The following is a 24973-nucleotide window of genomic DNA, read 5'->3' as shown; positions in this document are numbered from 1 at the left end:
TCACCATGCGTGCCACGCTGGAGCACATCCCTGGGGCAGGCAGAGCGCCGAGCTCTAGAGAGAAGGCTCGGCCTCCAGCTGCATTCCTGGGAAACACCAGCCCCTCTGAGGAGGCAAAGCCCATGTGGGTTTCTGCCACAATCTCAATGGAAATGTTTCTAGTGCTAATTTTTACGTTTAAAGCTAAACACAACTCAAGATACGAACATGTGAAATCACTGGATGGATCCTGCAGCTTCTACCAGTTTACGGTCCCCGTGGCCATCCAGGAAGCACAGGGCACGGGGAGCCGTCTTCTTTCTGCATCGGAATCCTCAAGCTGGGGCACCTTTACATAGCCACCTTTCACCATCATCTAGTCCGGAAACCTGTTACAGGTGCACAGCCGACATTCTAGGTGGAAGTGGGCACTTCCAGAAGCCCCGTCTACAGTGGGAGGCCCCCATAGTCTCTGCTCAGAGCGGCTTCATGTCAGGCGAGTCTTCTCTGGGGCATAAATCCCCTGTGTGAGGTGAGCGACCACGCTGAGGTGAACAGCACTAGTGCAGGAAGTACAGACTCACTTTAGACAGGACAGCTGGGACATCTCAGGGAACGCTAGAAGCCCTTTTGCTGATGCGGAAAGTAAAGTTTTAAAAACTTCTTTAAAAACTGCATTTTTGAGCGTAAAGTCACTTTACCTGAATCACCACAGATGAAAGACTTTAAAACCAATCTGCACCCCAGCCCCCACTGCTCTAGTCTCTGAAACCCCAAACGAGAGTCATCAAGGGTTTTGAAAACAAAGCAGAAAACTTTATTTACATAAGTAAATTTTAACTCACTTATAGATCATAGGTCAAGCCGACAGCAACCAAGTCTCTGCAATATTGAAAACACTCAGATTTTGAAGCACACTGAGGGCTGTGCAGCCCGTTCCCCCTGGGTATATTATAAAACTTACAAATGTCTCTAGCTTTGTTGTTCGGTCCCAGGTTCGGGCAGAAGTCATGTTTCAGGGCAGGTTTCCACCAGACATGATCACATAACCATCGGCTGTGGGTTTCCAAGGAGCAAAGGAGCCAATCTCAGCAAAGCTCGCACGGGCATTTTCAGCTGTTTAAACTTGAAGAGCAGTTCAGCGAAGCTTGTGCTCCCTACAGAAATGCAGGTGGGGGGAAGTCACACCTCTAGAGACTGGGCTGCAATCCCGTTTCAGGGATGCTTCAGACACAGTCATGTTAAAGTTGGCATCCTGCCCTCTGAAAACAATCACCCAATGACAGAATTTAAATAGGAAATTTCCCTAATGCACTGTAAAATACAATTTGATATAAAAATTTAAATTCATCTATTCTGTACTTCAGAAGGAACCCAAATGGGAAACTATTCATACACACACACACGCACACTAAACAGAATAAAAAAGCAACGAAATTAACTTTCATAAAAATCAACTGAGAGAGAAGAGTCATGTGAACACTGAGTTTATCAGTACATACAGGTGTTTGGACTCTGGAGAAGAAGCCATCCTTTCTGAATGTAAACAGAGTCCACACACGTGTAAAATTCAGAGTTTTCCCCCCCAGAAAAGGTTCCAAAAAGAAACACCCACCAAAACCTCACTAGAAAAAATGACTCACTAGAAACGCCTCCCACCATAACAGGAGAAAAGAAGTGTCAGTGCAGGCTCTGCCAAGGGAGGGTCCATGGTTACCTTCCAGTCCAACAGGAGGCAGGTGCCGCGGGGCCGGCACCGAGTGGTAGACCAGGAAGCAGGCCAGCGCGCTCAGCTGAGACTCGTCCCGGGGCTGTCCGCTGAGGTAGGCATGCACACACACGTCGCCCCCGGCTGTGAGAGACGGAGGGGGCTGCAGACCTGCGTCCAAACGTCTTCCTCTCCCACATCCCTCCTCGGGAACCCAGTGAGCACTGACTGTGTACCAGGCAGGCACTATGCTGGGCGCCAGGGCTATGGTGGCCACCAGACCACAGTGCCTGTCACCGCAGAGTGCAGTGTCATGGGGACAGAGATTGTACAAAGAAGGACGCAAGCACATGTGTAATCGGAGACTGTGGAGAATGCTGTTAAAGCATAGTCGAACGCCATGGTGTCTCCCAAACACCCACTTTACCACTCTTCCCTTTGCTGTGTCACAATGGAGGTGACTGGCATTAGCCCGAGGACTGAATCCTACATAGCCTGGTCAGAGGTTCTCAACCTTCAACCAGGAGCAGGTCCACCCCCAGAATTTCTCCTTTGGGGCCAGAAAACCTGCATTTCTAACAAGCTCCAGGACGGTGCTGCTGCCTCGGGGACCACGCTCTAAGCAGCCTGGTCTGGGGCAGCAGATGCTCCTGTCCCTCTGACAGTGACTGATTCAAAAAAGCAGGCCTGAGCCACCTAGTGAGATACGCTCTGCCACGGGGACTAATGGGAACGTGCACACGCTCTGATTCAAGTCAGGGATACAAGGTGCGAGCCAACACGTCTGTTGGAGGCCCTGGGTGAGAACGTCTCCGTATCCACGGGTGAAGCTCCTGAAGGCCACCCTGTTCTTCAACGGGGTCAAATGCTGGGCTCGAGGCAAGGGTTTGTCACAGTCACTAACACGAGTTCCTGCTTTGGGTTTGTTGTGCTTCTCTTCTTCTAGATTCCCAAAGAAAGAACTTGGATTGGAGACTTGAGACCTTCCCTCTTTCACAGTGTAAGCACTCAGTGCTATCAATTTCCCTCTCAAAACGCCACCTTCCACTACAAGATTTCAGACTCTCTGCTGAACCTGCAGTAAAGACACTACAGTCCTGGCATCAAGACAAACAGACCAATGGTACAGAACTGAGTCCAAAAACAGACGCATACTGATCCAGGCCTCTGATTGTCAACATAAGCCCCAAAGCAATTCTATTAGAAAGAAAAGTCTTTTCCACAAATGGTCCTGGAACAACTGGATATCAGTATTTGGGGGATAAAAAAAAAAAAAACAACCCTAAACTTCAAATCGTACCTCACATAAAAGATTAATTTGAGATGAACCATAGATCTAAATATAAAAGCTAAAACTGTAAAGCTTTTAATAGAAAACTTTAAAAAAAGTCTTAATGATCTGGAGTAGGAAAGATTTCTTGGACAGCACTCAGAAAGCAACAAATATAAAACAAACCAATAGACTGCATCAAAATTTTAAACTTCTGCTCATCGAAATCGCCCTTAAGAAAATGAATAGGCAAAAAGTAGGAGGAAAAAATCTGCAAAGCATCTCACAAAGAACTTGTAGACAGAATTTGTAGAAGGTCCTACACTCAATAATCAAATGACAACCAATTTAAAAATGAGTAAAGGCTTAAACAGATGCTGCAGAAGGAGATATGAATAACAAAAAAGTATAATAAAACAGTTAACACCATGAGTTGCCAGGGAAATGCAAATTAAAACTAGATGAGGTACCACTACATACTCACCAACCTGTCTAAAATGACATCTAGGACAAAGGAGAACACCACACCATGTCCCCCTGCTGGTGGAGATGTGAAACGGTGCAATTTGGAAAATAACAGTGGCAGTGGATGCAGGTACAGATACAGGGATGGCAGAACTCTGGTAACTGCTAAAGCCAGGTATTGGGGCTTATTAAACTGTTCTGTTTGCTCTGTCTTACACTTTAAATTTTCCATAATAAAATACTTAAAAGTTAACAAAACTTCTTTAGGTTCTTAACTTAAAACCCATTTTCTTGGCTCAAGATGAAAATCTCACTGAGGAGACATCCACACAAAAATCCAGTGCACTTTCAGGTTTAACAGCTGTGGTTTGGAAGTCCACGTGTGCATCTGTGACCTTAAGACTACAATGTCAGAACGCTTCCGACGCTGAAGCGTAGGCCCCGTACCCCCACAGAGGTTACTGTTCTCCAGCCACAGCCAACGAACAGCTAGTCCCTGTGAGAGTGGAGACCACTGATTTATGAGTTTTAAAAACTGATGGTTCTTCTCTAGACAATAAACACACATTCCTGGCAATGAGGGTGGCAGCTGAAGTGGTGGCTCAAAGCAACACCATGAGCACCACGGGCCCCGCAGAGCTATAGGAAGCAGTCCTGGAAGCCATCACAGAAGGCTCTAGCTGCCACCAGTATCACTGCACCATATGCAATCAGCGAGTCAGAGACTTGCAGGCATGTGTCCTATCAACAGCAGAAGTCTGCTGGACATGACCACATGCAAAATTCCATGAAAACGGAACACCGAAAACTATGAAATAACTTGTCTAGTTCCCAGAAATGAGAACAAAAGTTGCATTTGAAAAAATTTTTTGAGGACGTGGTTCCACGGTGTAGCGGTTAGCATATCTGCTTTACAAGCAGAAGGTCCTGGGTTCACGCCCCAGTGGAGCAATGGCCCATGGTCTACAGCCATGCCACCCTGAACAAGCCCGATGTCTGATCTCGGAAGCTAAGCAGGGTCGAGCCTGGTTAGTACTTGGATGGGAGACCACCTAGGAAGACCAGATGCTGTAGGCATAAATAAATTAATTAATTTTTTAAAAATTTCAACTAGAAGACCTTTCAAATCCTAAGAGAAAATTACAGACGCAACAGTTGTTCACAATACGCACTAGGAGTTTGAAATTGCTGTTTCCATGTAGAACCCTCAAATTTACTTCATAGTATTATAGGTAGTTTTTAACTTATTCAAACTCTTAGGTTCTTGATTACTAGTACAATAAAGAATCTCGGACTGTCACCATAGCTGTCACCAGGGTCTGCACCCACCCAAAGCAGGCCGCTGTCCAATGTGTACTGCGAGCATCTGCATGAACTGAAAAGAAGGAAAAGATCAAGGAGCTGACTACTAAAAGCCAGTTTCAGCTGCATAGCACATATCTGACAGCTTTCTGCCACTGTCTCAGGTGGGCAAACGCACCTGGACACTGTTCTGCGTGACCACATTTCCCCTGCCATCATAAGCCAGCCCTTCCATGAATAGAAACCACCATCACATGCCGCCTAAGGTTCTCACAGACTCACAGCTGGTAAAACAAGCATCCGCTCAGTGAGCGCATACCATTTCGGGTACAGAGGAGGGAAGAAGATGGCCACTGGCCTCGGGGAGGTGCCGTGCCCCTAAGAAACAATAAAGGCCAGAAAAAAAAATGGGATCTGACACTGGAGAAAGTGAAACTAAGTATCAAGAGACACGGAAAATGCTCCGTATACTCTCACCGTGGTTTACAAAGCAGAGTGAAACATCTTACAGAAACTGCAGCGGACAAGCAGTGCCAACAGTGAGCTGGAGGCCCTCCGGCATGCCCTCACACCTGCCTGCCTCCCACTGAGGACAAGGGAGAGCGGAGGCGGCCCGCCCCCGTTACCTTGTAGCCACTGGTCCAAGGTGTTGTCAATTGCACACTTGACCACTGGGAGGAACTCTGAGCTCATAAAGAAACCTCGCTTCGGGGGGCTCTGCAGCCGCTCCTGGTGGCTTCTGGAGCTGAAGAAGGCCAGCACCAACTTGATCTGCCAAAGCTCTGCTGTCTCGGACACCTCTCCCCGCCCCAGTCTCCGCACGGCCTTGAGGGGAAGAAAAACAACGTGCATCATGTGAGTAAGGCCGCCCTGACCGCCATTCATAGGGGACACGGGGTATTTTCGGGAATGGCCCATTAGCCCACTGAAAGGTGGAGGGCCCCACCCTGCTTGGATGCAGGCCGCCCACAGGGCCCTTCACCCAGCATGGACATATGGCCCAGCCCTCCAACAAGGCCCTACTGGGCTAGCTCTTGGGTGAAAGTGACAAGGGCATGTGAGCTCCCTCCTGGCTCCAAGGTTCTGAAAGAAGAAGGCCAAAAGGCCCACAGCTGGGTCCCTGGACGTGGTCAGGTCAGGCCAAACAATACCGTGATCGCACCACTGTTGGGACCCATCTGCAGAGTCACCGCGGCAGCAGCCAGAGGGGATGCTCCTCTAGACAGCTGCCCGAGTGGGTGGCAGGGTACAGGTTCAGAGCGCAGCCGAGAGCATGGCTGTGGAGTGGCCACTGCAGGGTGCCAAGAGGCCACATGGGGGACAGAGGAGGGAGTGCTCTCTGCTGCCATCAGTCGGGGAGAGACGGGGAGAAAGGCAAGGCGAGAGTAAGACAACCACCAAGGACCCCTGCTGTGCTAAATGCTAAGCTTCTTGATATGAACAGAGTGTTCATCTTCCTAGGGCTTCACTTCTGAATTTCTAAATGAGATGAGAAACTAAAAAGATGGACACTCGGGAACCTCACCTCACAGCTCAGGGTGTTACTGAAACACAGGCTACCTTTGTCAGAACTGGGCCAGGCTCTGGGCCATACCTGATCCATTGCCACGTACGCAGGTAGCATCTCCGGGGTCTCCTGGGTGACACATTCATAGAGCACTGAAGAGAAGAGATCCAGAATTTCCTGCTTCTGTGAAAAATCAGAAGCTGTTTGTGGCACTTCAGTGTGTATTCCAGTCAACTCAAGAACCAGTTGTACAGCAGCTGCCAGTGCCCAGTCTTAGCTCTGCAGAAAGGCAGCAAAGGGCACAACAGCTGGCTCTTTATAAACCAGAGCACGTGCAACATTAAACGATGAAACACATCCAAATTTAAGTCTCAAGGAACAGTTAAGAAAGTACGTGCTGTAGAGGAGAGAGCTGGATCAAGTTGGGGTGATATAAGTAAACAGGAGATCAGAGGCTTGCCCTGGGTTGTGCTGGCAAAGGCAGGATCCAGAAAGGGGACCTGGCACCCACAAAGCTGCAGGAGAAACACTGAAAAGAACAAGCTTGGGGGAGGCAGCAAAGCCACGTCTAGCTGGGGCTGGGAGTGGGGCACAGGTCTTCATCAGAGACCTGTGGCCTTGAGTGCACTCTCTGTGGTTACTAGCTCTGACCTTGGGCAAGTGACATCTCTAAACAGTAACCATAAAGAAACTGCCCTAAGGGTGAGGATTAAATGAGAGATGATGTAAAACACTGCACAGAGTGGACAACACAGGCAGACTTTGCTTTATTGCACTTCACAAATGTCGTGCCTTTTACAAATCAAAGGCGAGACCCTCCACCAGTAGAAATACCATGACTCACTTTACCGTGATGGTCTGTACCCAAACCTGCAATGTCTCTGAGGTCTGCCAGTACATAGTGAAAATTCATTAAATGAGAAGGGGGAAAAGTTATTTTCCTTCACTCTCGAAACAAGAACGTAAGGTGGGCTCTACTATAGTCTCATTTTTAGAAATGAGTAAACTGCCCCTTGGAGAGGCTGGAAATGCTTCCCAAGGCCATACGTACTGGTAGGCAACAGGCTACCCTTCCCACATCCAAACTCTACCATCTGCAACAATGGATTAAGTCAGTGATCTGCTAGGCAACTGAAACCCCAAAAACAACAGTTTAATGACCAACAGGAAGGAGGGTTATAAAATACAAAGGAAACAAAACTAAGTAAAAATGAGAAAAGGGTAGCAGACACTGAAAACATAAATTGGTACAAAAGGGGACATAGAAAGTTCACCTATCAAAACTAGTGTCTTAGAAATTTTAAGCCGTTTCTTCTATCAAAGTTGGAAGCTACTGAATTTAATAGTTTTACGCTATGGAAAATCTATACTTGCCAAACAAAAATCACACAATATGCCTGAGGGCCGACCTCAAAGATGGGTAGTACGTATGTTTCTAGCATTGTCCACGGGCAGACATAATAACAAGCTCCAGTCTTGGAGCCGAGCAAAGCATATCATACATACCTGGCCCATGTTCACAGTGGGTTTGCAGAAATACTCAGCAAACGACAGAAGCGCTGGGTCAGAAGTGAATGCTGAAATTGTTTCAGGCTACAGAACAAACCAACCAATAACAAATATAAGTAAAATGACAAAGATTATTTTCTTTACTCTTCAAACTGTAACATATGCAGTTCTAAGAAATCCAACTCACTTTTTTCACGCAATGATCCCACAAAACCCAAGGCTATGCGAATTTGCTAGAGCTTCATCAATGTGTTCTGCTCAGAAGTTACATGAAGCTTTCTGCACAAGAGAACACGAGCTACTGACTTAACAAAAGGCCAATAATAAACACAACTTCCTTACACAACTCACCCACAAAAGGCTTTGCCCCTCCTTCACTGACTAAATGAAAAACAAACTGGATTGTTACTGAAAAGGTAAGGAAAAAAGAATATCGCTCAAACAAGCCACTCACAAAAAGACAAACACTGTGTGATTCCACTTACACGAGGTACTAGGTCATCAAAATCAGACACACAAAGCAGACCAGAGGCTGCCAGGGGTTGGGGGTGGCAGGGGAGGCAGTAGTTGTTGCTTAATGGGGACATATTTTCAGCAGTCCAGGGTGAAAAGGGTCCTGGGAACAGTGGTGGTGCTGCTTGCACAACATGAGCACTCTTAACAGCACTTACCTGTGCACGGCACATAAAAAGGGTTAAGACCCTAAATTTTATGTTATATTTATTTTACCGCAAAAACCTTTTTTTTAAAAAAAAAAAAAAAAGAATATCACTCAAAGTTCAAGACTGAAAATGGAATATGTATATACTACCATTTTCCAAAGGTTTATATTTTACTTCTGAATTCCCAGCAGGCAGAAAATTGGGATGTCTTAATTTTTATATACTTCCCCATTCAAACTCAAGTCTAAACTTACCTATTTTCTTTACAAATTGGATTAGGGTTTCTGAGATGGGCTCTAATTTACGTAAGAAGCAACAGTGCTGATTTAAGTCAAACTCTGACCCAGAGTCCTACAGAACTATCTAGTCAACACCTGATGGAATACTGCCAAACAAAAGTCACTGATGTCAAACCCATCTATCTAAACCCTGGGAACCATCATAAAGGCTCAGTCACAAGTAACTGACCTAAAATGAATTAGATGAGCTGAATTAAAATAAACTGCCGTGTCCTTACTTGGAAAAACACAGACTGCCCTCCCCGCTGCCTGAGCTGGTCCGCCCGCCACATTTCTGCTCTACATAAGTACCCTTAGCCGCGACTACTTTCCCCAGCTTCCCAGCGCATCTCCAGCAGGAGCACAGCTGCTCATGGAATTCCTGAAAACTGGGGTCGAACTCAGAAACAGTAACGGTGCATCATGGAACACATTTCTAGCGCTGGAAACATTGGCGTTCTAGAATGTAAAGCAAAATATGTGCTGGCCCCATGGGAAGGCAATTGCTTCGTATATTCTGTTCCTTCTAGATACTATCGTACTAGCATCAGGCACTAGAAGAACGAAGCCGACTAGTAAGATAAAGCTAGACCTGCCCTCACTTCATCCTCACTGAGATTTAAGCAACAAAAGGTTTAAAAATGGAACTGAGTGCTACCTTGCAAAAACCTTTTTCTACTCTTGCCATGAATTAAGTAAATCTTGACAGATATGAAGATTAATAAGTAAAATTATTAAACTAATATTTTTACAAAGTTAAGACAGATTGTGACTCTCTCTGCCACCAGAGGCGAACCAGCCTTAGAGTCCAGGTAGATGGCCTGTCTTTTACCACGGCTATCACTTAACGCAGCAAACAGACCCGCATCACTCAGCCTGTATCACCCACAGTAACAAGCGGGAGCAGGTCCAGCTGATGGCCGTGAACGCTACCACAGAACCCCATACTCTGGGTGGGCGAGTGGGGTGTGCAGTCCTTCCATTCTCACTAATCCACACCACCTTGAAAGCTCGGGCTTCAGAGTTCCGGTTAGCGACAGTCTGGGCCAGCAAGCTCTGCCACCCCATTGGGTCCTCCTTGTAGGAGAGCTGGCCTGCTCTGAGCTTCACATATAAAACGCCATCCTTGGAAAGGATGGACCTGAAAGAAAACCAGAATGAATTGATATGAGGTATTATGGAGGTTCTTGGCTAGAAACGTCATATTTCTCAATACTATGTTCACAGGAGGCAAAGTCTTTACCATTTTCCATGAAGACATATGATCAAATACTGTGTCTAAAGTTAAATCAGTCCCTACAAGAAAGCCAAAAGGAAGTTGTCTTTCTTTGGCATCAAGATTCACAAGAACGTGTTAAACGAGAAAACATGTAACTGTCTGCTCACCATGAGCATCAAAGGCAGTACTTTCTCTGACACGTCTCCATGTCCCCTGTACCTCCAAGCACTGTGCGTGGGACACAGAGATATAGGTGTGTACTGACAAGTGTGCAGCAGCAGAAAGAAAATGGTGCTGCAAATTTAAAGACAACAATACAGAATACAGCTATTATATAGTTTGAGGGAAATGGAAATTGAGACCAAACTAGAGAACTTTTGCAAGCTTGTTAAATTTTCTGGAAATATAAAGACAATTTACATACCACCACAGGCATAAAATTAACACACTCCATTCATTAAAGTAATGACTTGCATATGACTGTTTCTACCCAAAACCAACCTACCATAATCTTAATTTTATGAGAATCATCTAAAAAGAGAATGGTAAACAGATGCGAGAGAAGATGTGACCTAACAAATGTCAGCCATCACAGAACCCCCATTGTAGACACACGAGCCTTATTTTCATAAACGAATTCATTCATTATTGCTCCACACAATTCTATTATCATCCAACTTAAGTAATTTCAAATTTCTTCATTAATAAACAAATACTTAGGGTTTTATTTCTAAATTAAAATTTTCATTTTCTAACACAATCTCTGTTTCAAAGACACAGACCATTGTGTTTAATATGTACTGTATGGATTGTCCTAGATGAGACCGATGGTGACAAGGGCCACTCTCGACAATAATCTGCACTTTACACCTCCCCGCATACTTCACCTACTTCCCAGATATGGCTGGGAATTCAACGTACTCACTTCAAGTGCTGCGTCCCCTTGCTTAAATCGATGAGCAGCTCCCAGTACCGCGGGCCTTTAACTCTGATCTGCCGAGACAGATGAAAACAGGGCCCACCCAATGTTGAAAAAGTGCTGCTCTGACAAAACGAAACCTGTGCTTCTCATAGGAAGAACACTGGGCTGGAAAGAGATCTTGGCAGGCTGATGAGCCGCTTCCAGACAATGGTGCGCACGAGTCATGCCGGAGGCTCACCCCACCCCATGCGTCCCCCTGGCAGCTCCTGCGGGGGATGCTCCCCAATCTCCTGCAGACACTGAGAAAGTGCAGGCCTTTGCTCCACTGTCTTGAATGCAGTGCTGCCCTGCTAGAATTCACCCCCGGACAGAGCTCCCTAGGTCCCATCCCACATACCTGCTTTAGGAGGTGGAGCTCCGGAAGAAGGGTGGGCGCCATCAGCTCTTCTTTGGTCTGCTCGTACCACTGAGTGCCCTTCGCAAATGTTAGAGAACAGCTGCAATTACCGTGGAGCAGGGAGCTGCAAGAAGCAACACCCCCACTCCCCACTTCACCCCGCCCCTGAGCTGGCAGACTGACAGGTGGCAAGAGGTCCTCTCTGGTACTCAAATCTCAGGCTTAAGCCTGAAGGCCCTGGGCCCCACCCTGACGCTTCAGGGCTGCAGTCCTGCCCGGGCCGGCTTCACGCTGTCTCTGCTGGGAAGGGGCCCACAATGGGCACATCTCGGCAACCTCAGCTGGACGGAGCGCTCCCTGACCCCCGCCTCTCACACGTGCCTCCAAACACCACTCTATTCTCAAGGCACCATGCCTGGCTTTCCAGTGGACACAAAGGAAGAAGACAACGTCATATCCTATGCCCCAGAGCCTAGCATGCTTGCAACACACAGGAGATACTTAATCATTTTCTGACTGAAGGAAGGGTATGTGATGTGTAATCTACTTGCCTCTAAATCAAAGGCCTCTCGTACAACACGGGACCCTGGGCTTTAAAACACTCTGCTAATGAACTCACAACAGTCCTACCCAGGTTACCACCAGCCATGTAAAGTTAGCAGGGACCCTCCACCAAGCTGTAAGGATGAAGGGACAGCAGTCGGCCCCCGAAGTCTCAGCCCTCAGACTGTAAATGAGCATGGCCAGTGGCATGATGTGTGGAGATGGAGACTCTGAAGTCTTCTCTTTTTACAAGAGTTCAACTCACTGTTGTCACCTCTTAAAGGACAACATTTTGGAAATACCCTGACCTGCCAAGACGGGTGAGGGAATGAATCACACACACGACGGGGAGAGTTACTTTATAGGTGACCTCCAAGAGGGCATAGCAGGGTGTGTTGGCATCCACATCCACAGGCACCAACAGCCGTGGTTCTGCAGCCAGCACATACAGATGCCGTAGGGCCTGGAGATGATATCTGTGAGCAGAAAACAGACAGGAGGTGACCAACAGATGACAACAGCACTACTCTACAATCTGCTGTGACTGACAAGCTGAACCACACAGCCACAACAGTGCTATCTTCCAATGACAGCAACCCTGAAGGAAGATGAGGGGATCCAACTAAGAAATCACGGGGAAGTTCTGTTTAAAAACAGAACTTCATTTAATCCTTGACCCAAGAATTCTTGAATTCTCAGTTACGAGGTTTTACAGGGAAGTAAAAATTACCTTACCATGAAAACATGTACGAATAAATTGAGCACTTACAAAAGCAGTTCTCAGATATCCTTTTCTGTTCTACACGGGCATGTCTTTTCGCTTCTTAAGAGATTTACTTCTAGTTATTTCTTTTTTTTAAGGGTTGGTGGAGAAGGGGAAGAAAAACTGTCAGTTTTCCTTGATAAGAAAGCTCTTCTACAAGAATGTACACACACACACACACACACACGCACGCACACACCTAGAATACAGTGCACCAAAAAATAATGGGTGAGATCGTGACAAGATTTTTTTTGTGTGTGTGCCGTTTCCAAATTTTTAAACTTTAAAATTTATATTTTAGAATTTAAACACACAAAAACTTTTTACATTTTAAGATATCCCATTAAAGGATAAGACTTCATTTTTTTTTTTTTTTTTTTTTTGCTTATAGCCACACTTTCCCGCTTCCCACCTACATCTACCACCCCTACAAATCTATCAGAAACAAAATCAATCATGAACAGAAAAACACCTGGTATTTCTGTTATATAAAGGTTCTTGGTACGTACTGCCATACCCCTTTAAGAATTAAACTGACACTATGACCAGCAACCTGCGCATGGCTCCACAACGCCCTTCTCAACAGCTGATCTTAACACAAAAGGCTTCCCTCCCTAAACTGACCAGCAAGACCACATATCTGAGCCATGCTGGTGTAACAACAATGTTCTTATGTATAACCAATCATTAATGCTTGGACCCCAGGTCACACTACTTCTGTGCAACAGTGACCCTTCCCCCACTGTGGGTCACAGGGCAGTTCAGTGATGGCTTCTGACTACATAAGGCCCACCCCTGGGGTTGCTGGGGTGCCTGCAGTGGAGCACCCTGGTCTTGACGTCACTGGGATGTGAGCAGCTCCCCTAACCCCCATCCTCCACTTGCAGGACCCAGGCACTGTGGGCGGGTGGCCCTCCGTGCCTGCAGGTGGAGCTTCTGGGCTGTCGGGCTGCCTCTGCACATGTGAGCTGCACTGCTCACTGCACCGGTGGCTCACTGCACCGCTCACTGTATTTCTAGATCAACTCCAATTTTTTGCTGTATTTTGCTTTTCTTGTCCCTCCTATGTCACTTATACAAAATTTACCAGCATTCGAGTAAAAGAAGGAAAAAAAGAATTCATATACAGACAATGCTACTAAATCAGGCACATTTCTCTCTTGGAAATAATGACACCATGAATCAGCGGCTGATTCCCTACGGATAACCTTCTGGCCACCTGCTGGCCACCTGCTGGGCTTAGGCCACCTGCTGGGCTTAGGCCACCTGCTGACTGCGTACGGGTGGATGCCTGACCATTGGAAATGGCCAAAGTTCTCTTCTGCTCTAGTACTGTGTTGAGAGACACTTTTTATAAGATTCAGCCAGAAAGATAACTAAGTTCAAGAACAAAATAAAGCTAATTTGGAAATGAGTCCATGGAACAAAGAACAACCAAATTATCCCCTCAGGAGCCTAAGAAAGAACCACGTGGAGGACAAGACGATGAGACTCACCGGTTGTCAGTGCTGTGAGCGGGGAAGTGTGGGTAAAGGGCACACAGGAGGGCAGCGATGGAGGAGTTGGAGGTGCTCAACGAGTACCTGCGAGCAAATTCAGAAGGGACAGGTGGGTTACTAATGCTGCCAAACTGAGGCAGGCAGCGAGGTACTTATAGTGGCAAGGCATGCTTGATGGCAGGGCCTTGAAAACACGAGTGTGTCGATGATGTGAACATTTCACTTTTCAGCTAGCCCACAAGCCACCTCAAGATCATCTACTATGTCAAACACAAACATTAAATTACAAAACCTAAATTAATAATAAGCAAAACTTTAACCTAAAATAGTGTAGTACTGAGGACCATGAATGCAGTCCTAGAGACTGTAGGTATTGAAAATGTCATGTACAAAGAACACCACCTTCTTTCCCAGTTTTCTATATGCCTGTTTATAACATTATGAATGTGACTTAAAAAACAGAGTTTTTTACTGGGTAGCTCAAAAATTCTTTTCCATTTCTGTAAAGCATGAGCATTTCCTCAGAATGATGAACTAAGTGAAAAAGGCAGATGTTATTAAAAAGTTGCAATGATATAAACAACTATTTCTCAAAATATAAAGTTTTTTTCTTATCAATATGATAAACATATAAAAGCAATACACTCTTAGTAAAGTAAAATCTTTTGAAATTTTCCTTAAACTATTTCACTACTGCTCAAATTCAGCATGGCAAACAGGCAGATGAATCTAAATAAAGATGGTAAAGGACATCACATAAAACCACTACTGTAGCTATTCGATGTACATATATATTTTATTATACATACACACCCCCATATATATTTCTATTTTTTTTTAATAATTACGTTATCAAGCAAAAATTTAGCATTTATTTCACACACAATGAATTGGGAAGAAAAGATTTCAAATTGTAAGGAAATATTTTGACATGTGCACAGAACAGGCCATTTCCTCTTTTCCATTTTGATAAGACCCAAACCCAAAGACAAACACCAGATGTCAACGTCGGGAACTCTGAGATTAAACATCAGGGAGCACTACGTTGGGAAATGCAGACGCTGTCACAGGTGCACATAACCACTTCCCGACCAGAATTGCCAGGAAAGGGAAGCAGTAGCAGCATGGGAGAAACCGAGTCAAGAGGGAGGCAGGGACCATGCACTGCGGACCAAGGCAGGACAGGGCTAAGTGAGAACAGAAATAGTGAGGGGCTTGTTTCTAAAGGAAAACAGAATTTCAAAAATCATAAAGTAAGAATTTTACTATTTCTTTAGCCATTCTTAATTCTACACAATTAAAGAACAAGTCTACAAAACCTGCTAAAGGGCAGCCACCCTTCTGAGTCTTGACTCTCTGCTCTGGAGAGGCAAGTTCCACGTTCCACTGCACGGCTCCATTTCACAGACAAGGGGAAATGAGCCTACGCAATGTCCAGAAATCATGTCAGCGGACCGAGGTCACTCACAAGAGAGCTAATGAATGCAGGGACACACCCCACAGGCCCAAATCCACACACAGACTCGGTGCGATTCTGATTAGGTTCTTTAGTGTGAAAATCACAAAGGGATTCCAATACCGATATGGAACGCAAGGTACCAGAAACAGAAAAACATACTTTTGAGAAAGAAATCTTGGTCTGGGTTTCCTCTCAGGACATCAAGACTCACTATAAAACTACAATAATTAAGACTTGTGGTGTTGGTGCAGGTACAGACACATGGACCAAAAGAACCCAGGAGCCCAGAAATAAACACATGTCCACGAACACCTAAGGCATAACACAGGTGGTTCTGCAGAGCCACAGAGAAAAGACAAACTTTTCAACAACCGTGGGCCACCAACTGGATAAAAACATCCAAAAAATCAGTTCCCAGTCTATTTTAAATCCAAATGAATGGGAAAGCTAAAAACCTTCTAGACAACAAATAGAAAAATATTTTCATGGTGGGGGCAGCAGAAAAATATTTCATCAGAAGTATAAAAAAGTACAAACCACAAAATAAAAATATTCATAATTCTGTACCTCAAAAGGCCCCATTTAGAGAGTTAAAAACAAGCCACAGGAAACCAACCACAGCCTTGGGATCACAATGATAAACCTCATGGTGGCTGCCAGGGCTGGGGGTGGGGGTGGGTGTAGGGTCGGGGATAGAGTTGCTGTTGTTTAATGAAACAGAGTTTCAGTTTTGCAAGACGAAAAAGTGAATATACTTAATGCTACCTAACTGTACATTTAAGAATGTTTAAGGTGGTAAATTTTATGTTATGTGTATTTTATCACAAATAAAAATTATAAAAGAAACCACTATTAAAGTAGGTAGCAAGAGATCTGGACATCACAGATGATTTCCAGTTGGTCACTGAAGATATGAAAAGATGCTGAATATCATTATTCAGAGAAATGGAAATTAAAACCACAATGAGACACTACTAAAAGGTGGCTAAAATCAAGACAACGAACAATGACCAGTGTCAACAAGGATGGGGAGCAATAGAGTTTCACGTGTGCTAATGGGCACAGAAAGTGACACAGCCACTCCCGAGCAGACGGCATGCTATACAGAAAGTGAACACACATGTGTACATGCCCTGAGACCCAATCCACTCACAGACCTACACCCGACAAATAAAAGACAAGGCCAAGAACATTCATAACGTTATCATTCCTCACAGCCCAAACTAGACACAGCACACAGCTAACAGCAGGGCAGGTCGACAGCCACAGTCGCTGATCCCCATCATGCAGCAGAATCTGTCAGCACTGAAACGTGACCAAACCAATGCGACACACAACACAGGAGAATCTCACAGAACTAATGCTGAGCAAGAGAAGTTACGAAAAAAATCCATGGTGCATGTGTCCATCTGAATTCCAATACAAGGCAAAAGCAGGCTGAGGTGTGGGAACACAACTAGCAGTTCTCTCTGAGCACAAGGAAAGCGCTGGCAGGTAGGAGGGACACGGCGGGAGAGGGGTTCCGAGCTGCACCTCTGCAGGTGGGCGGCTCACCAAGCTGTGCTCCGCCATGAGCTCACTCCGTGCGCATGCATTTCTACCCAATACAATCATGAAAAACCAGGGAAGTCCTATAAGAGGATGACGTGGTCAGGAAAGACAGATGCCGCAAAGAGTGAGGTTGAAAACTGAGAAAACCTCAGGGGACGTGGAGACTGACAGGCTCATGACCCTCATGATAAAGTAGTTACACAGAGGGGACTAGAGGCTCAGCGATGAGGCTCTGAGGACAGCAGTGAGGCCAAGTCCCACGTTCCACTGTCGGACAAGATAGCACCTCCACTGAGCAAGGCATAAACTGGGGGTTAAGCCTGCTAAGGTCTCCTGATAAGCTAATGGCTAGTCAGAATCAAAAATGCTCAGGTGCCCTCAAATTCAAAACAAACAATTACTCTTACAGATCTTACTCATGAGATCTTTTCACTGAGGAAAGAGACAGATATTCATTTACCTTCCTCCTCCCAAAAATAGAAGTCCAAGGGCCATGTGATGGGCTAAGTGAAAACCATAGTTCATTTCGCCACCTGTTTTCATGTGCAAGAAGCGACACAGCTGCAAAACCTTTAGGTTCCCCGAGCCGGCCATGACCATGGCCAGAGACAGCAGCACCACACTCAGGCACGTCTCCAGGTTGTAAGGACCTGTCTGGAAGTGCAGAAAGATGTCTGTTGTGTTAGTTTTCATGATCAAAACTAAAGTGGCCATTGTTAGACCAGAAGGGTTTGTAACTTTAAAAAATCTATAAAAACAAATATTTTCTCTGGTTATGAAATTTAAGTTCAATGTAGAAAATTCAGAAAATAAAGTATTGAAATGGTAACAGTAGTCAGCTGGAATATTAACACCCAATAAGAACTGCTATAGATGTTTAGCCTTTCTTTTTCTCCAAATCTTTTCCTATATTTGTGTTTTCCAAATGAAATTGATATTTCTATATACATTAATCTTTCTAATCTAAAAATTATAAGCACTCTTTACTCGTAAAAATTTTTAGAGAACACAATTTTGATATCTTCATTACGCATTAATGTACAGATACATCATAATCAAACCTTACTTTTAGACTTTTTGATGTTTCTAATTTTCTCATATTACAAATAATGTTGCATAAATCTGTGTGATTTTTACCAGGAAATAAAAATCTTGCTATCTTCTTGTCATGAAAGCAGCAATGCCTCAAAAACAATTGCATTTTTACTAAATACTCATTTTTTTTAAAGAACAATTACCTATATTCAGTACTGAGACAGAATAGCAGACGGTATGAATCCATGAAGGATATGGCTTTTCTTATCCATTCTCTTGTCATAGAAATTAGAGACCTGTGCATCCCTCAAGGGTAATCACATTCTTATCTAATATCCCAGAACAAAAATTCAAAGATGAGCCAAAACTTCAAATCTCCCATTCAAATTCAAACAAACTGCAGAGATATTTGACAATACGTAAGTAACTAAATTATCAGTGAACTTTCTTCAAGTTTTATTCCCAAGGAGACTCATCATAAAAAGACTTACCACAGAAGCATTAGGTGCAGACAAATAAGTCATAAAATCCTTTGCAAATTTATGCTGGAAAAACAAAAGAAGACATTTAAAGTTAAGAGAAGCATATGAAGGCTTTGTGAAAAAAGAAAACAGAATAGAGTAAACTAAGATACTTCTTACCAAACAGTTAAATGCTGATAAGTTTTCTGAGCCAGCAAATCGAAAACCCAGAGATAAACAGGCTCCTGCAATTATGTAGACATGTGCTTGCCTGGAGACAATTACAAGAAATGGCATTCCATCATCATTCTGCCTTAAAATCCATTATTACTATTATCTTGGAGAAAAGCAATAATCATTCCTGTTCTCTCAGTTAGTTCGTATTGTTCTGGGAATGCCCAGCTGCGCCTCTACTCTGCTGGCATGCTCCTGGGCCGTGCTCTCCGGCAGAAGCACCAGGCAGCCCTCGCTGATAGAGGGTGCCTCTAGCCTGCACGTTTCATATGCAGCAAAGAAGATAATTTAGGAAAACCACTGCCATTTTTTTAATAGAAAGGATAAAAGAGGAATGTGTACAAGTTAAACCTCCAATACTGGTTTTTGAGGGCATAAGCACTACTCCTGAGAGACCTAAACAAAAGCAAACAAACCAACAAAATCTCTGTGGACATGTGATCGGCAACAGTTGGAAACACTGGGATCCAGAACCTCAAGCCAAGGGCAGAGCTGCCCCACACAGCACACTCCTGCTATTTATCTGACAGGAACCAGAAAGGTTCATCTGTGTCCCACGCTTCATAACTTACGACAAAGTTTCCAGATTCAAATCCTCGGAGCAAGGCAATTCGATTTCACTGAGAGAGATACTATTTTCTCGTATAATCTATCAAGACAGAAAACAAGAATACTTGAACATTAATATTCAAGTCACAAATATCTAATGATCTGAAAAAATAACATACTGCTTGTCATGGCCACGTTTATATAAAATAAGCTTTACCAAATCATTTCATTCAAAGGCCTATATTTTAATCATATTCATGCAGCAGCCTAATCTCAAATCTAAGACAAGCCCATTAAGATCAATTACTGAACAGGCCAGAATGAATATGAACTGGAAGACTTAAGCATATCCTGAATCAGTAACACAATAATGGTACTCGGGCTAGTTAGATGAAATGAAAGACGGCAGCTGAGAGGAGAGTTGAAGTGGGGGATGTGGAAGCAGGGAAAGAAGACAAGGCAACGGGATGGAACTCTTCTCAGAGACACACCCTTCTCGGTGGAGGGGCATTTCTAGGATTAAGTCTACTGGAGGAGAGGTTAGCTCCTAGGCCCCTTACTCAGGCCAAGCCAAATAATCAATGTGTTCATCTGTAACTACCATGGAGACACACATTCCACTCCTTTTAGCACAGGCACTGAACAAGAATTTATCAGAAAAAAAACCAAAATCAATATCTAGCTTTAACAACCAAGAATGGATTTGATCTGCTTCACATAAAGGCTACAAAAAAAAAAAAAAAAAAAAAAGCTATATATTTTTCTGAACATATGAATTCAAGTACACAGAACAGAAGAAATCTGAAGATTTATTATCAACATCCTTTTTAGAAGACTGCTCAGGAGAATAACATTTCAGAATGCTATGGTAAGCCAGTAAATACTCAGAAGTCACTTATGATACAATCTTCTTATTTACTAAATAAAGTAAAATAGCACCTTAGATAAATGTGTACCTAATTAGGATAAAAATGTCAAAAATACTTTAGAGTACTTTGGTCTACTTAATTTTTAAAAACTACAATTTCTTGAGATCTGGGGATGAAAAGGCAGGCTGATCTGTGGTCAGCACAGAAGCTTAAAATCAAAGTTCCTATGTTTTCAAGAGATACTGTAATCATCAATACACCTTCCTAAGAAAAAGATCTCATGGGGTTTTGGAAAATTCCACAAGAAACCACAATTTTATGCCACTGGAGCCACAACAGTGTCTGTCGCACGTACTTACCTGAGGGACATTGCTATCAACCCACTTGGAATCTGGTGAAATGTCATCCCACAAGATCAGGCACCGAGCCAGGGTCTTAAATAGGATATACAGATAAAACTAATCAGAGTGGGCAAGTGCCCAGACTTTGTTAACAATGATCATGTTAAATAAAATAATGTGAGAATCAGTTCCCAACCAATGGTAATTTTTCAAATAAGTACATATGGCCAACCTAAGCTACTTGTTAAAGTAAAATGAAGACTTAGATTTCAACACAAAAAACTAAAATTGAGTTGATTACCATCGAAGATTGGGGAAGTTAGAGAGGACATTTTAAAACTTGTTCCATAAAAGAATCACAGTGGCCTACATAATTTCAAGGCTTTCATATGCTAAAAACACACAGGTTTAAACATTCTAGAGGGAATAATTTAGGCAATTATGTCAAACAGTTACTGTCAATAATCTCACTCTTAATAGCAAAACTGCACCCTAACAACAAGGGCAGTGGTGAAGCCCATCATTGCTGCTCAATAGGAAGTCCTGGATAATAACATGAAAAGCACTGGAACCTCAATGCCAAGTATCTGTCAACATGGCTGCCTTCTCTGCATTCCACAGCTAAATGTGGGAAATTCCAAAAGAACACTACCAGTGACATGACAGATTAAAAGTGAAAGTTTCCCAGGTAGAAACATTTACATTTTTGCAAGCTAATCCTGAGAGCCATAGACAGACTCTTCATGTTAACAAAAATGAAACAGCGCCGAGGACCATACCCTAAGCAACAGGAACTCTGGCTTCACAAAGTCCAGCAGGTACATAGTGTCAGGAGCTCGAAGCCAGTCTGCGACGGATCTGTTGGTGGAAGGCATCACTGAGCGCACTGCTCAAGAAGACGCCTGACACAAGTTCCAAACCTTTCTCCCCACTCCGTCCCCTACTCTGCTCTCTTTGCACATGACTCTGGCTCTACGATGTGTGTGTGTATCTTACTACGTAACATAAACTCCATGAGGGCTGCTGTGTTTAGTGTTATCTTGTTCTGGTGACAAGAAAGCACTGACATACACGCTCATCCCAACAGTAGATGAATAAAAACCTGTTTACCCATTTTCAATACTGCATACATTCACTTTTTCTAAGCAGGGAATTTATAACACTGAAAAATTTCTTGAATCTCAGAATATTTTTTAAATTAAGAGACTTAAAACATGGTTTAATGTCTCCTATCCAACTTACTCTCCTATGCAAAAATGTAAAAGAATAAAACACCAATGGTCTGCTTTCATGTCAGCACTGACCATGGGAGTTGGGAAGGCAGACGTGTGGTCACAAGGAAAGCCCTTGAACATAGCAGAAACCATATTCACACAGAGGAATCAAGAACAGAATAAGGCTAAATACTTCTGGCTTCGCCAGTCCTCACAACGACATGCAAATTTAATAAGAAGGAATGTGGGCATTTTTTGATTGTCAGTGACATCAACTATAAAACGGGAATGAAATTTGGCAACTAAGTTGTCAAATATCATTAAAATAGCAAAACATTATTTCTAGAAAAAAATCTACATAATCTGAAGTGTTTGAGAGAACTGAAATCAGATTGATCTAGCAGAGGGGAAATAAATACAGTAAGATAATTCAGTTTGACTGCTGATGCCAGAAAGGAAGTTACACTGCCCGCGGTGGCGGGGAGGGGTGGAGGCTGGCGGACACAACACCTGTTGTTGGTTTTCAAGTAGATCATAGCCAGAGCAAGCGTGGCTCCTGGGCACGTCACATCCACATTTATGGTGTCTCCTTCCTATCAAAAGGCAAGTTTATTCACATAAGAGTTCTGAATCATTATAGAATTCTTCTGCATACTAGTCTTTGCTTAAAATGAACATATTTACTAAGGCTGGTATGAAAACCACTACTTTCAAATTACTGTACTGATGTGGACTTACTTTGATTTGGTAACTTGGAGATTTATGCTTCTCTCTGTGCATTCCCGCTTGAAAGCGCCGGTGGCCTCCAACCATGTACTGATAAAGCTGTTCAGGAACATTCAAGTCCGACATACCTACCAAGTTACTGCCGTGCTGGAACACGAGAGACAGATGAGGAAAGGGAAGCTTATGAAATAAGGTTCATAACATATACAAACAAAATAACGAACTAACTCCAAAGCAGGGTGTTACAGGGTTGTTTTCCCAATTAAAATCACTATTACTGAGTAGATATTCAAGCTCTTAATAATTCACATTAAAATTACAATATTTGTATGTTCAGGTTAATACTTTCACGTCACAAAATGCATAAAGGCTTCAAAATACAGTTAATACGATCAGAAACCATTAGGAATGTGACTGACACCTGACTGTGAACACTGGAACCGCTGCACTGTTACGCCTACGAACCACCCCAGCAATGGTAACTGGGGTCATAAAAGCGACTCACTCTGCCCCGGGAACCATTCCACGTCCCACACAGGCTCACTTCTCAATGTAACAGTTCTGTCCAATAGCTACTATTTCATAGGTGAGAAAAATGAGGCAAAGAGATGAAGCCCAAAGTGACACAACTAGTAAGTGGCAGGGCTGGATATGACACAAGGCAGTTTGACTCCATAACCTACAGAGTTGCTTAACCGCTAGACAATTCTCTAGGTAAATGACATGAGTCACTGGTCAGGACCAGAATCCAGGTCCCAGTTCCCACTGTGAAGCCCTCACACTGTACCATCTGCCTCTTTGGTTCACATGTAAATGTGAAGAGTCAGATAGCTAACAGTCAGCTTGCTTTGCACAATCTAGTTTCAGTGTGACAACGTGATGGTGGTTCTTCAAGGAACTCTCATTCCAGCTGATACAGTCCTTAAACGAAACGTTTTTGATAACCTTATACCACGTCTCAGGGACGGATCAGATGGGTCAACGTGATGCCTGCCGTCTTCCATCACAAAGCAAAATGCTGCTGTGGCAACCCTTTGCAAGGCTGTGACCACCAAGTGCCAAAAGAAGGCTATAGTTTCTCTCTAGCAATGCTACAGACTCTTAAAGGCCCCCGTCCTATACACATTTTCACTATTTTCTGTTTCCTGAGTGGGCTGTCACTTCATCTGTGTCTTAAACTCTTTCTGAGAGACTTCATTCCCTTGATTCATTCATGGGCACTTAGTTCTAGGTCAAGGGATAGAAACCTCAAAGCCCACTCTTCACACAATTTCTCTCCACTTCCGAAACTAGCACCTTGAAAAATACCCAAAAAGAGGGAGCTGAGAGTCAGGGTAAGTCAAGTCACAGAGAGGCAGAGCATATTCAGAAGAAAGTGCTAAACGTCATTTGTCTCAGAACACAGGTGTCGTCCCCAAGCCTCGGAATGCAGCACTGCACTTACCCCCAAGCAGACCATGCCCAGGGCCAGGCCAGCAGCTAAAGAGTAGGACTCTCTGTCTGTGCAGTATTCCATCTCGGGACCAGGAGGCCGGCCTATGAAACAGGACACAACATGCTTCAAGCTGGCCCTCTCAGGCCCCTAACTCATAAAAGTTAGGATCAGAGTTAACATTCTAGTAAGCCACATAAGAACTATGATTCAGTATAACCCCACTCAGAAAGATGTGACATCGCAAATGGTGCCCACAACTGTCAATTTACTACAAAATAAAGCCCCCAAATGGTTCTTTTAATTTGTTGATTTGAAAGTAATGACTTTAAAACACTAGGAAGCTTTGGGTTTTACTTAAAAAAAAAAAAAAATCACAACAGAGGAAAAATATTTTTAAAGAGAGGGGTGCTCAAAAACAGTTTTAAATTTTAATCTCTTGCATTTTGTCTGTGCTTTATTTTTAAATCCATTCATTAGATGTGGTGAAAACATGTTGAAATACTGATAATGAACAGGAAGGAAACTTAAAAGTTTTTAAGCACATTAAATATTGTTTCCAGACACTTATTTTGAATCTATAGACAACTGAGCTGCCCTACTCTAGTAGAATTTCTGTGTAACAACCCTAAAAGTTTGGCCGGGTGGAAAATTCATTCTTTTAAAAAGCATCCCATAATCCTAACTGTACTCTTTAGGGCAACAAAATGTATTATATATAAAAATCTTTCCCTGGGATTTTATATCCAGCAGAAAAATGCATTTTAAAAAAAGAAATATTATATAAAAGCAATCAATGTAATGTTTATGCATAATAGCAGAGAATTTAGAAAGAAAGAGTCATGAAAACAGGAACAATTAGGCAGTTTACAGAACACCAACTCAAATGATACTAAACAATATGGAATCGACGTTTCAGAACATTCATGACAAAGATATGTGGAAAGGACAGACTAGAAGCAGCATGCACACACGCAAGCATGTGGAAACCCTCTACGTACGACAGCAAAGAGTGTACTTGGCTGTGACACATACGACGGTATCACGAGGCAAAGAATGTGAAATTGCCCTGTGGGTGA

The 24973-nt window shown here is 43.6% G+C and overlaps 1 protein-coding gene and 1 pseudogene across 2 annotated transcripts in view; one reads left to right on the top strand and one right to left on the bottom strand.

Annotated features, from left to right (window-relative positions):
• Positions 1–773: 773 nt before the first annotated feature.
• The window catches only part of ANAPC1 (anaphase promoting complex subunit 1), a 70820-nt gene continuing 46620 nt past the window's right edge, over positions 774–24973 (bottom strand). The window contains exons 30-48 of one of the 2 annotated variants that reach the window (XM_039872584.1): positions 23907–23998; positions 22475–22609; positions 22247–22329; positions 21302–21380; positions 20541–20615; positions 19336–19412; positions 18710–18800; positions 18560–18613; positions 17494–17687; positions 14021–14107; positions 12120–12237; positions 11219–11296; positions 10825–10892; positions 9683–9821; positions 7738–7824; positions 6319–6414; positions 5351–5549; positions 1697–1831; positions 774–1136 (exon numbers count right to left, since the gene is read on the bottom strand). In XM_039872584.1, the coding sequence (XP_039728518.1) occupies positions 1021–1136; positions 1697–1831; positions 5351–5549; positions 6319–6414; positions 7738–7824; positions 9683–9821; positions 10825–10892; positions 11219–11296; positions 12120–12237; positions 14021–14107; positions 17494–17687; positions 18560–18613; positions 18710–18800; positions 19336–19412; positions 20541–20615; positions 21302–21380; positions 22247–22329; positions 22475–22609; positions 23907–23998 (2003 nt within the window). In that variant the 3' untranslated portion in view covers positions 774–1020. Of the gene's footprint in view, positions 1137–1696; positions 1832–5350; positions 5550–6318; positions 6415–6489; positions 6511–7737; positions 7825–9682; positions 9822–10824; positions 10893–11218; positions 11297–12119; positions 12238–14020; positions 14108–17493; positions 17688–18559; positions 18614–18709; positions 18801–19335; positions 19413–20540; positions 20616–21301; positions 21381–22246; positions 22330–22474; positions 22610–23906; positions 23999–24973 lie in introns of those variants that run through there. The other variant, XM_039872585.1, reaches the window with a different exon arrangement.
• LOC120610331 (uncharacterized) lies at positions 4384–4499 on the top strand (annotated as a pseudogene).

This window comes from Pteropus medius, unplaced genomic scaffold (assembly GCF_902729225.1).
Source record: "Pteropus medius unplaced genomic scaffold, Ma_sr-lr_union100, whole genome shotgun sequence".
Classification (NCBI taxonomy): Eukaryota; Metazoa; Chordata; class Mammalia; order Chiroptera; family Pteropodidae; genus Pteropus; species Pteropus medius.
This window is presented reverse-complemented; position numbering and strand designations above follow the sequence as displayed.